Source organism: Podarcis pityusensis (assembly GCF_964106645.2).
Source record: "Podarcis pityusensis genome assembly, chromosome: 6".
Lineage (NCBI taxonomy): Eukaryota > Metazoa > Chordata > Lepidosauria > Squamata > Lacertidae > Podarcis > Podarcis pityusensis.
The window spans coordinates 12898772-12911591 of NC_138030.1; the positions used below are offsets into that span (position 1 = coordinate 12898772).

General features: G+C 42.6%; 1 protein-coding gene across 1 annotated transcript in view; it reads right to left on the reverse strand.

The window, feature by feature from the left end:
• The window catches only part of ZNF831 (zinc finger protein 831), a 45148-nt gene that overhangs the window by 9469 nt on the left and 22859 nt on the right, over positions 1 to 12820 (reverse strand). Inside the window, 3 exon segments of the mRNA XM_081010980.1 lie at positions 245 to 417; positions 2656 to 2807; positions 3432 to 7637. Of these exon segments, the coding sequence (XP_080867106.1) occupies positions 245 to 417; positions 2656 to 2807; positions 3432 to 7637 (4531 nt within the window).

A 12820-nucleotide genomic window follows, 5' to 3' on the forward strand; every position in this document is an offset into this window, starting at 1 on the left:
TGTTCTTAACCTGAGGTACCACTTTAGCTAATGGGGCCTCCTGCTGCAGCCACGCAGCCGCCGCATGATTTCTGTTCTCATCCTGAAGCAAAGTTCTTAACCCGAAGTACTATTTATGGGTTGGTGGAGTCTGTAACCTGAAGCGTCTGTAACCCAAGGTACCACTGTATAGAAATAAAATGAAGAAGAAGAAGAAAAAGAGGAAGTAGTAGTAGTAGTAGTAGTCATGGAGAGCTAACCTTACCTTGAGAGGCTGTTGGAAGACAGGACCATTTTCCACAAGGTTCATGGCTGTCGGATGTGTGGGAATTGGGACGCCTTTTGGGGGTCTCCAGGGGCCTGTTTGCTGGCCAGCGTTGCTTGCCCAGTCTGTTGGTTTTCAGCAGAATGTGTCTATGTCCATAACTCCCCTTATATCTACAAAGTAAAATATACAGGTTTATGTCTTTGGAATGCTTTATGACCTTGTTTTCCGAGGGCCACATGTCATCACAAGCAATGGAGGGCCCTTCCGGATTGGTGCTTTTGTGCAGGTGTGTTCTGCAACATGCTACTGATGATGCAATAACTGTGCATTAGTGATGGATCTACAATGGACCATCCACACATGGTTCTACTTCATTAGTTGTTCTGTGGTGCTTCTCCAATGTTACCACATTATTGCCATCTGCAGGGGAACTCCTGCACTAAAGTGCACCAAAAAAAAGCAGAACCAGGAATTTAAAAACCCAACCCAACCATGTTTGGTATAAAAGTTACTGGATTTCAGCAGGAAGTTATGGGACATGCACAGATTGGAAACACAGCAGTACGTTCACCCCGAAACCTAGCGGCTGAAGTAGAGATTCCAGCTCTAAGCAACATTCCAGCCCCGGATATACAACAGTTCACAGAAGCAGATGAAGCAAGAGTGGGAAGCATACATCTTGTGGATCATCTGTCTAATGCGGCTTTTGTATGAGACAACAGGTTCTTAACATTCCAGTTCTCACCTTTTAGACTCTAAAATGACTGAAAAGCAGGATAAAATATGCTTTAAATGACTAATACTGAAAATATTGCCTTTCCCGTTTTGTAATGAAACCATTATTTGTTCTGTAGTGCTTGCCAATAACTTGAAATCAATAATGACGCATATGAAAGCATATCTGCAATTTAACATTAATCCAGTTAAGGCCACCAAAGAGGCGATTTACCCCTGCTGAAGACTTGGCCTGAAGACCCATACGTTTTGCTTCATTATTGTAAACTGAAATTTGGTGACCAATCAAACCCACACATAACTCTTTCTTGAACTTAGTTGCCTATGACGCCAAAAATGCCAGCTAATCTTCTACTTGGGACAAGGGTAGCCACATAACATGTGTTCCAAGTCACAATGTGGCTCCATATGTATTCTTCACTTTAAGTGTTCTTGATGATACCATCTGTTTTGTCTGAGTTCAGTCAGTTACGATCAGAAAGCAAATTTTCGTCCAAAAACCATTTGGCCTAATTCAGTTTTCTTTTAACCATATTGCAAATGGCAAGGGTGACTTCATGCGTGGTCTAATCTGATGTTACTACAGATATGAGATTCAGGACTACACCCATGCTAATCACATTGTGTTTTATGGCAGCTCTTATGTAACATTATACGAGCACTGCAATTAAACAGTGCTTGTCAAATTTCAGGATTTATCAGCCATGCTGAGGTGTAAAGGGAGAAGATACCTTCATCTGTACTTCCTTTGGCATCTATTATTTGCTCTCTCCTCTCCCACCTTCTTTGTTACCTCTCTTTCTTCTCTCTCCTTTATGAACTCAGTCATTTTGTTTACACGGGGGAGCCAGAGAATAGTTAAAGGTAAAGGGACCCCTGACCATTAGGTCCAGTCGTGGCCGACTCTGGGGTTGCGGCGCTCATCTCGCTTTATTGGGCGATGGAGCCGGCGTACAGCTTCCGGGTCATGTGGCCAGCATGACTAAGACGCTTCTGGCGAACCAGAGCAGTGCACGGAAACACCGTTTACCTTCCCGCCAGAGCGGTACCTATTTATCTACTTGCACTTTGACGTGTTTTCGAACTGCTAGGTTGGCAGGAGCTGGGACCGAGCAACGGGAGCTCACCCCGTCGCGGGGATTCGAACCGCCGATCTTCTGATCAGCAAGTCCTAGGCTCTGTGGTTTAACCCACAGCACCAGCCGCGTCCCAGTAGAGAATAGTTACGGAGACAAATATAATCATAAATAGCCAGGACCAGGGGCAGCCCATCCTGTTTCACCACCTGAGGCAAAATAGGAATGTGCCGCCTTGTTCATGGCTCCCTTGTTTATTGGGGTTGCTGAAGCACCTCATTTACCATGGTCTCAGGAAGCTCACAGGAACCTCTCCAGAGGTGGCAGTGGGGGAGCACCCGAGGCAGCTACATCAGGACAGACCAGCCCTGACCAGGTACAAAGTCTGGTTTTTCGCATTTTAGTTGCTGTTGCAACGAGAACACCATCAATGAAACTTCTACCCACAGAGCTACACACATGCACTTTTGTTCTGAGAGAAAAAGACATCAAGAACAGTACATCTGGAGCTACCACCATGCCATGTTTGTAAATACTACACATATCCAGAGAAAATGATTTTTCTATTAGATTGAAGCTAACCCCGATATTTCTCACCGTTTTTGACTGATCTTCATTTTTTTCCTTTTACGGCTTCTCTTTCCTTTATTGGTTGAGAGTCCTCTCACTTTGTTAAGCTTTTCTTTTGCCTCTTCTGCCTCTGGAATGTCTTTTAACAGCACATCAAATCCAGTTGTTGTAAAGCACTGCTACAAATATAAAAAAACAAAACAAAATGGCAAGATAAATGTAATTTTTTAAACCACCAAAATTATGGAAGAATTTAACCCATATAGAGAGCGCTAGAGAGAGAGAGAGATCAGAGATCAGGGACGGTAGCAGCAGCTGCCCAGAGGACTCCCAAGTAGAGGGGGAGAAGTGAGCAGGCTGAGGGAAAACTCCACAAGGGAAGGTGTTCGTAGAAGGGTGAGATGCTGCCTGTTACGCAGGCAAAGGGGTGACATAACTGGGCTCCTGAGCCCCACAGGGGTGCTGCAGGAAGAATGTAGTTGGTCAAGGGAGCTGTGGACTAAAAAAAGTTGGAAACCTCTTAGTTAGATACTACAACCCATGAAAAGCATGTCATAATCGTCACTGAGAGCTCTATTAAGGTAGGTGATTTTGAGGGTAGGTGTTTTGAGGGTATCAACCAATGTTTGTCATGGATGGCCCCATGGCCCTTGGATATCACAATATGAATCGATCATATGCTGCTAGTATTAAGTACTAACAAGATAACATATGAGCATGCTCCTTAACCACCATTCTTCCATTTTATTCTAGGTGCAATGTGATATTCCTCTATTTGGGAAGGAAGGGAGTAAAGGAATTACCTTCTCTACCTGCTGCTTCTGTGAAAAGCAAGTGACTGGTGCTTTGGGGGTCCCAGTCGTCAAGCCTTGGCTAGCAGCCTTCTTGGTACTTTTCATTTGGCAAAAGGAAAGACTACATTTTGACACCATGCTTTCATTTTTGCAGGTATGCAGGGAAGAATAAGCAGAATCTTTCTTCTCCATCTGCTCAACAGGAAGAGGGAGGTTTCTAGATAAGCAACACCACGTTAACTGAGGCTCCGCATTTAGAGTTGGGAAGGATATATTCAAGCTCGGAACTTTCAAGTTTCCTGCACGAGAAACTGCACTTAACTGGGACAGAGTGCAGACTTCCTTCTGTTGGGTGCAGAGCACATGGCAATAAAGCGTGTCCGAGGAATGGCAAAGGCATTTGGAACTATCGACCGAACAGCTGGACAGATCTTGAAATCCTGGAAAAGGGTTAACAGCCGATTGCCATTCCGTGATTTTTGTGTCTGTGTTTCCACAAAAAACTGCCCTTTCCACCAATGAAGACACAGATAGAACCGAACTGTTCCCTGAGTGTATTAACTGAAGGGCGGGACTCTGCCCAGTCATGTCCGAAGATATAAGAAACCCTCCTCTATACATAGATGTAAAGTATATTTTCCCCCCTGGCATCTGTGATGTACAAACAATCACACGTCCATCCCCTTCCTGTGGTAGTTTTTGATCATCTAAATGGTCTCCATTATTGGCTCCTTTCCCCTCATCTTTCGTCTTCTCCTTCTGCCTGACATTCTGTAGATGGCATCTTCTGTCTAACCTGGTTGTGATGCTGGTGGTTTCTAGGATAGCTGGTGAGCAAACTACCAGAGACTTCAGTGTTGTATGTACTTCCCCTTTTAGCTCTTTTGTTCTGTTCGGATGACTCAGTTCCAATTGCAAAGGGCACAAAAATACATCTGTGGAGCTGGTTCCAACTGATCTATTGTTACTGGCAAGGGAAGAGGAGTCAGTTGACGTGCAGGGCAGTGAAATACAGGGCATTTCCTTTGACACTCCTGCTAGAATTAATGGCATGTCTGTACTATTCGCTTCTTGTGCACATTTTAGGATATACTTTGGGAGAAATTCATTTTTCTTTAGATGTGGAGCTACTGTATGTTGTGTGTGGGGTGGTGCTGTATCTCCACTCTGATATGACATTTCTGTCCCCGTTATCATCGGACATGGGTTTTCTGTCAGTTTTTGTAAAGCAGATGAATTGCAGGTGTGCTCCTTTTTTATCCCAGCCTTGAGTTGTTCAGAAAATGAAAATGCTGGTACACTTGCTTTATCAGTGAGATTAGCAACATCATCCTTATTATTAGAAACCATTACGGGATATTTGACTGCTTCCTCATATTCCATGTTGCCACCTGATGCATTTGCTCCTACTGTTCTTGTCTGCTTTTCTCCTTTAACTGAGTGACTTACTGATACTGGAGCAACCATATTAAGAAGTTTGTAATGGTCTAGTGGTTTCACAGTTCTCTCTTCTGAGCTGCTGTGACCAATACTGACTTTTAGTTTTGTATTTTCTTTGCTCTTCAGTTTATCCACTTTTAACTTTTTTCTCTCTGAGGGTAACTTTTGAAGTGTCTGCACTGGCTCACTGCTGTCACACTGCTGTGGTGGTAAGCCCCCCTGCTTAAGTTGAAAGCTTTCTTTTCCACCAGTATCTTCTCCTTTGCAGGTCAAAATCTCATCATGTAATGGGGGCAAAAGTTTAATAAATCCCTCTTGTGTAATTGTCTCCTCTGAGCCAGTATTATGCAAGCTAGCAGTGTTTAATGAGGTAACAGTCTCTTGATCTGTGGCTTGCTGAAGTGGGAACTTCAGTTCACAACTGGTACTTAAAGGATGGACCTGATTGTTGCTATTTGATTCTTCCTCTGAAACACCAAATTCTTTGTATCTGTGTTCCAGAAGTGTTTTAGTCATATCACTGTGTTCACAATCACTGACAGTACTTGATGTTTCCATTGATTCTGCAAAGCTCCTTGAACTCTCCTGTAAGGAAACACATTGCAATATAGGACTACTGATAGAATGGCCTTTCAATTCTTCAGTATTCAGTTTTGCAGAAATGGCTGCCATTGTGGTGCTTCTGCTTTCTCTTGGCAGAGTAACTCCCTCCTGACTAGTTGTTTCCTTGGCATCCAAATGGATGCTTGAGGTATCTGTCTTATTTTCCTTTGGTTTCTTGGTCATTTGACTGCTTTTCATTTTCTGGTAGATTTTCTTAAATGTCTCATCCCCATAAACCTGCCATTTTTCCTGAGAGAACATTTTAAATTTTCTTTGACTGGGTTTCTTATACTTTGCGTTTGCTCCTTCCCCCCCAGCTCCAGGCTTCTTAGTGCCTTTCACCTCTTCCGAAGAAGATGAAGATTCAGTCATGTTACTTAGCAGTAAGTCATCTACTGCCACCTGCCTGACAAGTGCTCGGGGGTGGCTGTTAGGAAAGCCTGCTGTACTTGCAGCAAAGTTGTTCCTATGCAATAAACCAGAAAAACTTGTGTTTGGGGACATTCTAGCGAAAGAAGTTAATTTTGAACTATCTATTTGATCCTGTACCCTCCTAGTACTCTCAACAAAAGGCAAAGAGTTACTTCTGGTAACAGGCACACAATCAATTGTCGTAGAGAACTGAGTGGGGACTGAGTGAAAAAACAATGGCTTTGATTTTTCCACAGGTGTGAATATAGACTTGGCTGAGAACAGAGAAAGGTTCTTTTTTCTGTTTATGTCAACGGGCCGTATGTCAAAATGGAACGAGTCTTTATACGTATAAGGCATCGGCAAGTCAATGCTGCCCTGCTTGGACAGGACTGTTTTCCTGGGTCTAACATTGTCCAGTTGGGTGTCATCCACCACAGCTTTATTTTGAGATATTAGCTTTGAGATATGCTCCTCCAATTTCTTTTTCTCAAATGTTAAGGCTCCTGGTGCTTTCTCAGCCAAATCTACTTTTGAGCTATTTCCTGCTGTGTACCTGAGGTTGCTAATGGCTGTATCACTTTCTGACTCTATGCTGTGCTCACAAAGACTGTGCAGAGGGCTGGGAGACAGCATCTGCTGTTCCACACTATCAGAGCGTGACAGGTATCCTGAGTCAGTGCTTTCACATTTCTTCAGCTTGTAGTCTGGAGATCTGCTGTCCCATAGCTTCTCCGAGTACGTGGCTTGCTGCCTCTGTAGCTGACTGTGCTTACTGACAGTTGGAGACCTTTGCTCCTGAATCTTTCTTCTCTGGAGCGAATTCAATGGATCTTTCATGGTCTCTTTCTCAAGGGCATTCTGACTTAGCCCTCCATGATAGTTGTCCGCTGTCATCCACTGCTTTTCAGATCCAAGGAATAAAGCATTCACTGCCGGCAAAGAAGCATCAGGAAGGTGCTTCTCCCTAGTTAACACATCTGTGGACTCTGAAATGGCTTGTTTAATCAATGTCCTTGGCTGGTCACAGTTTCTATCGTTGGCTTTTGTTGTCTGGAGAGCTCCAACACTTTCAGACACCTTCTCGTTCTCTTCTAATGTACTACTGTTGTCAGATTCCGAGGGCTGCCTGGCATTGTTTACATGTGTTTGGGATCTCCTATGTTTATACAAATTGCTTTGAGTTTTAAATGCAATGCCACACGTAGTACACGGAAAAGGTCTCTCACCTGTATGTGAGCGCATGTGTTTCTCAAGAACACTTGGTTTTAGGCAATCACGGCCACAATGTTTACAGAGGTACTTCCCAGCACTTTTGGATTTCCCTGGGCTTCCAAGTGGCAGGCATGGAGGATTTTGTGGCAAAACCGATAAACCACTAATTATATTTATTGTCCTAGGTTGCTTCTGAATGACTGCCTGAAGTTGATCTGTCCCCTCTGAATGTAAAACTGGGCTTACGATTAAAGGCATATTAGTGCTGTCTAAGTTGATACTGGTTCGGCCTGTGGGTAGTCTGTTGTTTGGATGATGACATTCTGCCTGGGTAGGTTGATAAAGTGGTATGGTAAGGGCTTTCAGATATATAGTCTGGGAGACACCTTGTTCTGGCTGAAGGACCACCGGACTCAGTGAGAGATTTGATGCTGCTGGCACTGCTTGAAGGCAAGAGAGCTGAACTGGCTGATCTTTTAGTGACGCTGGAGGACAAGGAAGTCTCTGCGCCTCCATTCTCTTTATGTTATACAACTGTTCAATTGTCTGTAGAAGAAATGAAACAGAAGCCATTAAATTGAAATCAACACTATGGGTTGGAAGAAGAATTAGTTTAATTTAGATCTCATTGACAGCATTCTGAAAACTTGTCAAAATTTAAGTCCAACTGATATCAAAGGGGCCTAAGAAACAGCTAACTGAGTCTGGATCCATCCCCCTGTTTATTTCCCACATTCTGAAGTTAAATGTCAACTGTAGTTTTTGGTCTTCTCGTAGGAATCTGGGCCATTGCGGTAAAGAGAATAGTGGACTAGATGGATCTAATATTGCAGGGCTCTTCTTATGACAATTCACAGTCATTTTTTAAAGAAAGCTGAGTGTTAACTTTGATATTTAATTTAGCTGTCACTCTGGGAAACAATGCTCTAAACATTCCTAAAAAGAAAGCCAAATGTCCCGATCCCACAGAAAACGAACTAACAAAACTTACATTTTAATCAGCACCTGCTGGTTTAAAAAACAACTGAATGAAGGAAGGCCTCAATTATCAGGAAACATGAGCCAACAGATATTCAGGGACTTGGTTTTGCTTATAAATCTGTCATGCACTCTCACTAATAAAGTAGAAAATATCAAGCTTTCACGGACCAAGGCTCAATGCAGTGCATAAAGTAAAATCGAAATGGAAGTGGCAGGACACTTGCCACCCCATAAAACTCATAATATTAAATACTGATGGCTGTATGTCCTTACAAATTGGTAACACATCAGTTTTAACTATTTTAAGTAGACAAGATATATTCTAGTGTTTGACCTTAAAATTAATTTGCAACGCAAATGTCAGGTTAAAGGGCAGGGCGCCTGTGTGTTTAAGAGCAGTGGAAAAGGAAAACCTTTGTCAAGCATGGAATACAGAGGTGAGAAGCTTCTGATACTCAACTTCTATTGGAGTCGCCAATAGGAGTTTCCTCCTGTGCCAAAGGGGAGGGACACGGGTGGCACTGTGGGTTAAACCACAGAGCCTAGGACTTGCCGATCAGGTCGGCGGTTCGAATCCCTGCAACGGGGCGAGCTCCTGTTGCTTGGTCCCTGCTCCTGCCCACCTAGCAGTTCGAAAGCACGTCAAAGTTCAAGTAGGTAAATAGGTACTGCTCCGGCGGTAAGGTAAACGGCATTACCATGCGCTGCTCTGGTTCGCCAGAAGCGGCTTAGTCATGCTGGCTACATGACTCCCTTGGCCAATAAAGCGAGATGAGCGCCGCAACCCCAGAATTGGCCACGACTGGACCTAACGGTCAGGGGTCTCTTTACCTTTACCTTACCTGTGCCAAAGACCAGCTTGGGAAGGGCTTTTCAACAGTATCAGAGGAATAATTGGTTAACACCTCCCTCCCCATAGGTTGTATCCCCAATTCTTAGAGCACCTGCCAGCTGCTATGTGCAATTTAACACATATACATGTAACACCATGTCACTTCTGCAAGTGTACATGTAGTTTTTGGCCCTAAGCATGGCTACTGCACTGAAAGTTTTCACAGAACTGTTTCTATCAACAGCCCCCTCTATCAAGACCCCCTCCAACAGTCTAGCTAATATTACCTGCCATTTGGCTTTTCTTCACTCAGAACTATCTCCTGCCCCGATTATATTATCTGAGGTCTTACGCATGAGTTGCTATCTGCATTTGCTTACCGTGCCCCCCCCTCCAATTATTAGATTTTAAACTAAACATTATTTTGGCTTGCAAACCACTTGGGAGTGTATTGGCAGAAAAATGTAAATAAATAAATGTACTCACACAATGGCTTCAAGCAAGCCACTACCGCTGCATGCACACGACACATGTACTGGAAAAATGCATTTTAATGTGACTCCCAGCCTGAAGGACTGACATTAATTAAAGGTCAAAGGGTAATAGTATAATATAGAATATAATATTACACAGATGGCGTGAAGCAGCCATCCTACTTGATGCCAGCAGTTCAATGTTTTCCAAAACAAGCTGATGTTATCTTGCTTTGTGGCATCCGGTGTTTTTCACATTTTTGTCTCTTTTTGTTGTTCTCCATGTTCTGAAGATTCTTCTACAGGATAGACACAGTGTGCTCCTTTACATGTGGAAACTGTAGTATGGTCTACACATGCAGCAGAATGAGGGGGAAGAGTGGACTGTACTGCTTCCAGCTGCAAATGGAGTATGATATTTCTGAATGTTTATATTACATTATAAAAAACCCCAACTGTGAAAACACTTAGCACAGAAATCCTTGTACGTTTTTCTGATATCTTGTAAGTTTCAGATGGGCTACTAGGCTGACAATTCATCCAATTCTCTATGTATAAAATGTAAAAAATGTAAAAAATATACTGTAAAAAAACACTACAGTATATCTGTTTGTTCATTTATTTTACTTAACAAAACTTAATTCCCAAAAAATGTGTTTAACCCAAGAATGTATTTTGTTTTTTACTTTGTTATGTTTTTCTGTGTTTTTATACTGTAAACCACCCAGCAATGCTCGGTGGTTTAACATTTTGTTAAACCGATCCCTCCAGTCTCTACCATCTCGTAGATTTGATCCCAAAGTTGCCCATCCAGCTTGGATCATCCTTTTTATCCTGCAACAACCTATAGTTTAAACTATCGTTGTCTTTCGTAATAAGTTGTACTTTCTTTTATTCTAGGCACTGGTCTCTGTCCAGTTACTGATTCCCCCTAATACACTTGTGCCCTACTGTAAGCATAATTTACCATTTAGCATAACATGACTCTTAGCTAAAGGCCCTGAATTATGAGATAAAGGCAGTAAAAGGAATTTTGTAAGATATATTATCTCTGGAATTTCCCCCTTCTCTGCAGCACAAGTGGAGAATCTGCATGCTGAAAAAGGCCAAATGTTATTTTAAAATAAGTTTCCTTCCCTCATGATTGCTGTAAAAAAAATCTGAAAAAGTGGATTGCCTATGCTTTTTCTTCAAGGTTTCTTCAGTTAAAGAAAGATGCTTTATCACCATTTTGAATCCCAGCCAAAGTGTGCCCCAATTACATTTTAAGCTTGCACAGGCACAGACTGTACCTACATGGGAACATACAACAAGAAGCTGAACTTATTTCTCTTTGACAGAAGGATGCTGGGCTTATGGCCAACATACATCATTCATATACATCATTAATTCTGTAGAGCTTAAAGTTACCGGCAATGCACTCCTTAAAATCAATTGCAAAGCACTCATTTAAACATTTCCCATAAGCCCAGAATTTACTGAATAAGGGATGGTTTTCTAATTGTTTGGAAAGATGAACCAAATACACCATATATGGTCTGTTCAGAATATTTTTATTCAATGGGACCAAAAAATGCAACCTACAAAACTTCAAAAAAAAAAAAAAAAGGTTTGTTATAAATGCACCCATTTGGTTTCCAAACATTAGGAGTTTTTCACAAAGCCAAGATGTTGCAAAACCTATAGACCAGAAATTATTTGCTACTAGGAAAATTACTAATAAGGACTTAATACAACCAAAAAGATTCTCAGGAGCTGGGTGTTAATTGGAAGGTATTTCCTGAACAATCCAGCCAGGATGCTCTTAGGCTAACTTGGGACTGCCAGGAATACGCTTTTATTTGTTGCTTGGTCCCACTTCAGTTCTGCAAGGAACTTATCATGGTTAGTGTGTGGAGCCATATTAAACTTGTGAATAAAATGCCTCAGGGATGTGATGTTCCCACACCAACAGCACGGGAGGTTTTGGAGCCCGGTGTGCTTGCAAAACTTGCTTGGTAGACTTTTCTTTTTTCAAGAACTACTAGGGTTTTTCAGCTGCAGTAGGAACATAGAAAGCTGCCTTATGGGAAGACCAAAGGTCCGTCTAGGTCAGTATTGTATACACTGACTGGAAGCTGTTCTCCAGCATTTCAAACATCCCTACCCAGAGATGCTAGGGACCGAACCTGGGACCTTCTGCATGCCAAGCAAATGCTCTACCACTGAGTCATTACTTTCTGCAGGTGTGTATGAACCTGGCACCAACTCCAATCTTAGCACTTCAGGAGCTGGTAACCTTGAGCTTCACATATTCGTTGGAGCTGCTGAAGTGTCCTTATGGATATAAAAGCACAAATAATATTTTCATGGAGGCGTTGTTTCTTCCCAATGAGCTAGACCCTTAACAAATAGTCCAATGGACCCCGAATACTAGAAAAAAATTAAAATAAGCCATTTGTATATATCTCACCCACTTGCAGCAAGGAACTTGAAAATGATGGAACTGTTCTTACTTTAACTAGGAAACTGAGCTTTGGTGCACACAGAGTCTGGTACCCTAGTAAGTCTTTAAAAAGAGCATTGGTAAACTTATCCTTCAAAACAGGGGCCAATAAGTGTATGTCCCCAAATTTAAGATATTTTCAGGCCACTGAGGGGGGGGGGAGATAAATTTTGCATATACATAATGAATACTCTTCTTATTTTGGAAAAGTTTTTAAAAGGAAACTTTCTGAATGTAGCTTCCTCAAACTGATGGTGAAATCATACTCTAACATTTATGGGACTTCCAAGCCAGTCAGCTGAAACTTCATATACAACCTATTCCACGCATCACCAAAAAGACTGAAAATGGAGCATATTTAAAACATCAGAGTGCTCTGCAGCAAGCTTTTGCCCAGTTCAAAAAGAACTGCCCTGCATATGCACAGAACCATTTTTTAATTGCCTCAGGAGATAAGAAGTCTTGCTGTGACACTTCCAAACAGGTCCTACAACTCACATATGTAGTTTTGCCAGAAAGATGTACTGAAAGTGATTAGCTTCCACATTTTGCAGGGAGGAAGTCTATCTCAGAGCAGTCCAACATGTGGGCCTTAAGACCATTTTGGCGGTCCTCAGAAACATCTGATGCTCCACCACCACCAAAGGACTCACAGTGCCTTCTCAAAGTCAGGTAAGCAAGGTGCTGGGCTCTGAGGAGGAGGCCTGGGGGCTCTGACTAGGTCCTAAAGTCCTCCCATCATCTCCTTCCCAAAGCCTAGTTAGTACTTCCCAGCTTTGGGAAGGACCTGGAGGGCTACAGGCCCCTGCCGGAGCCTTGCACCTCCTTCCCAAAGCCCAGTGCCTCACTTATCCAGCCTTGGCAAGGTGGCATGAGGACTGGTGGGGGCACCAAATTTTGGCCCACTGCGTGACAAGGCACTGGGCAGCCCAATATGAAAAGTTGGATCGGTCCTGGA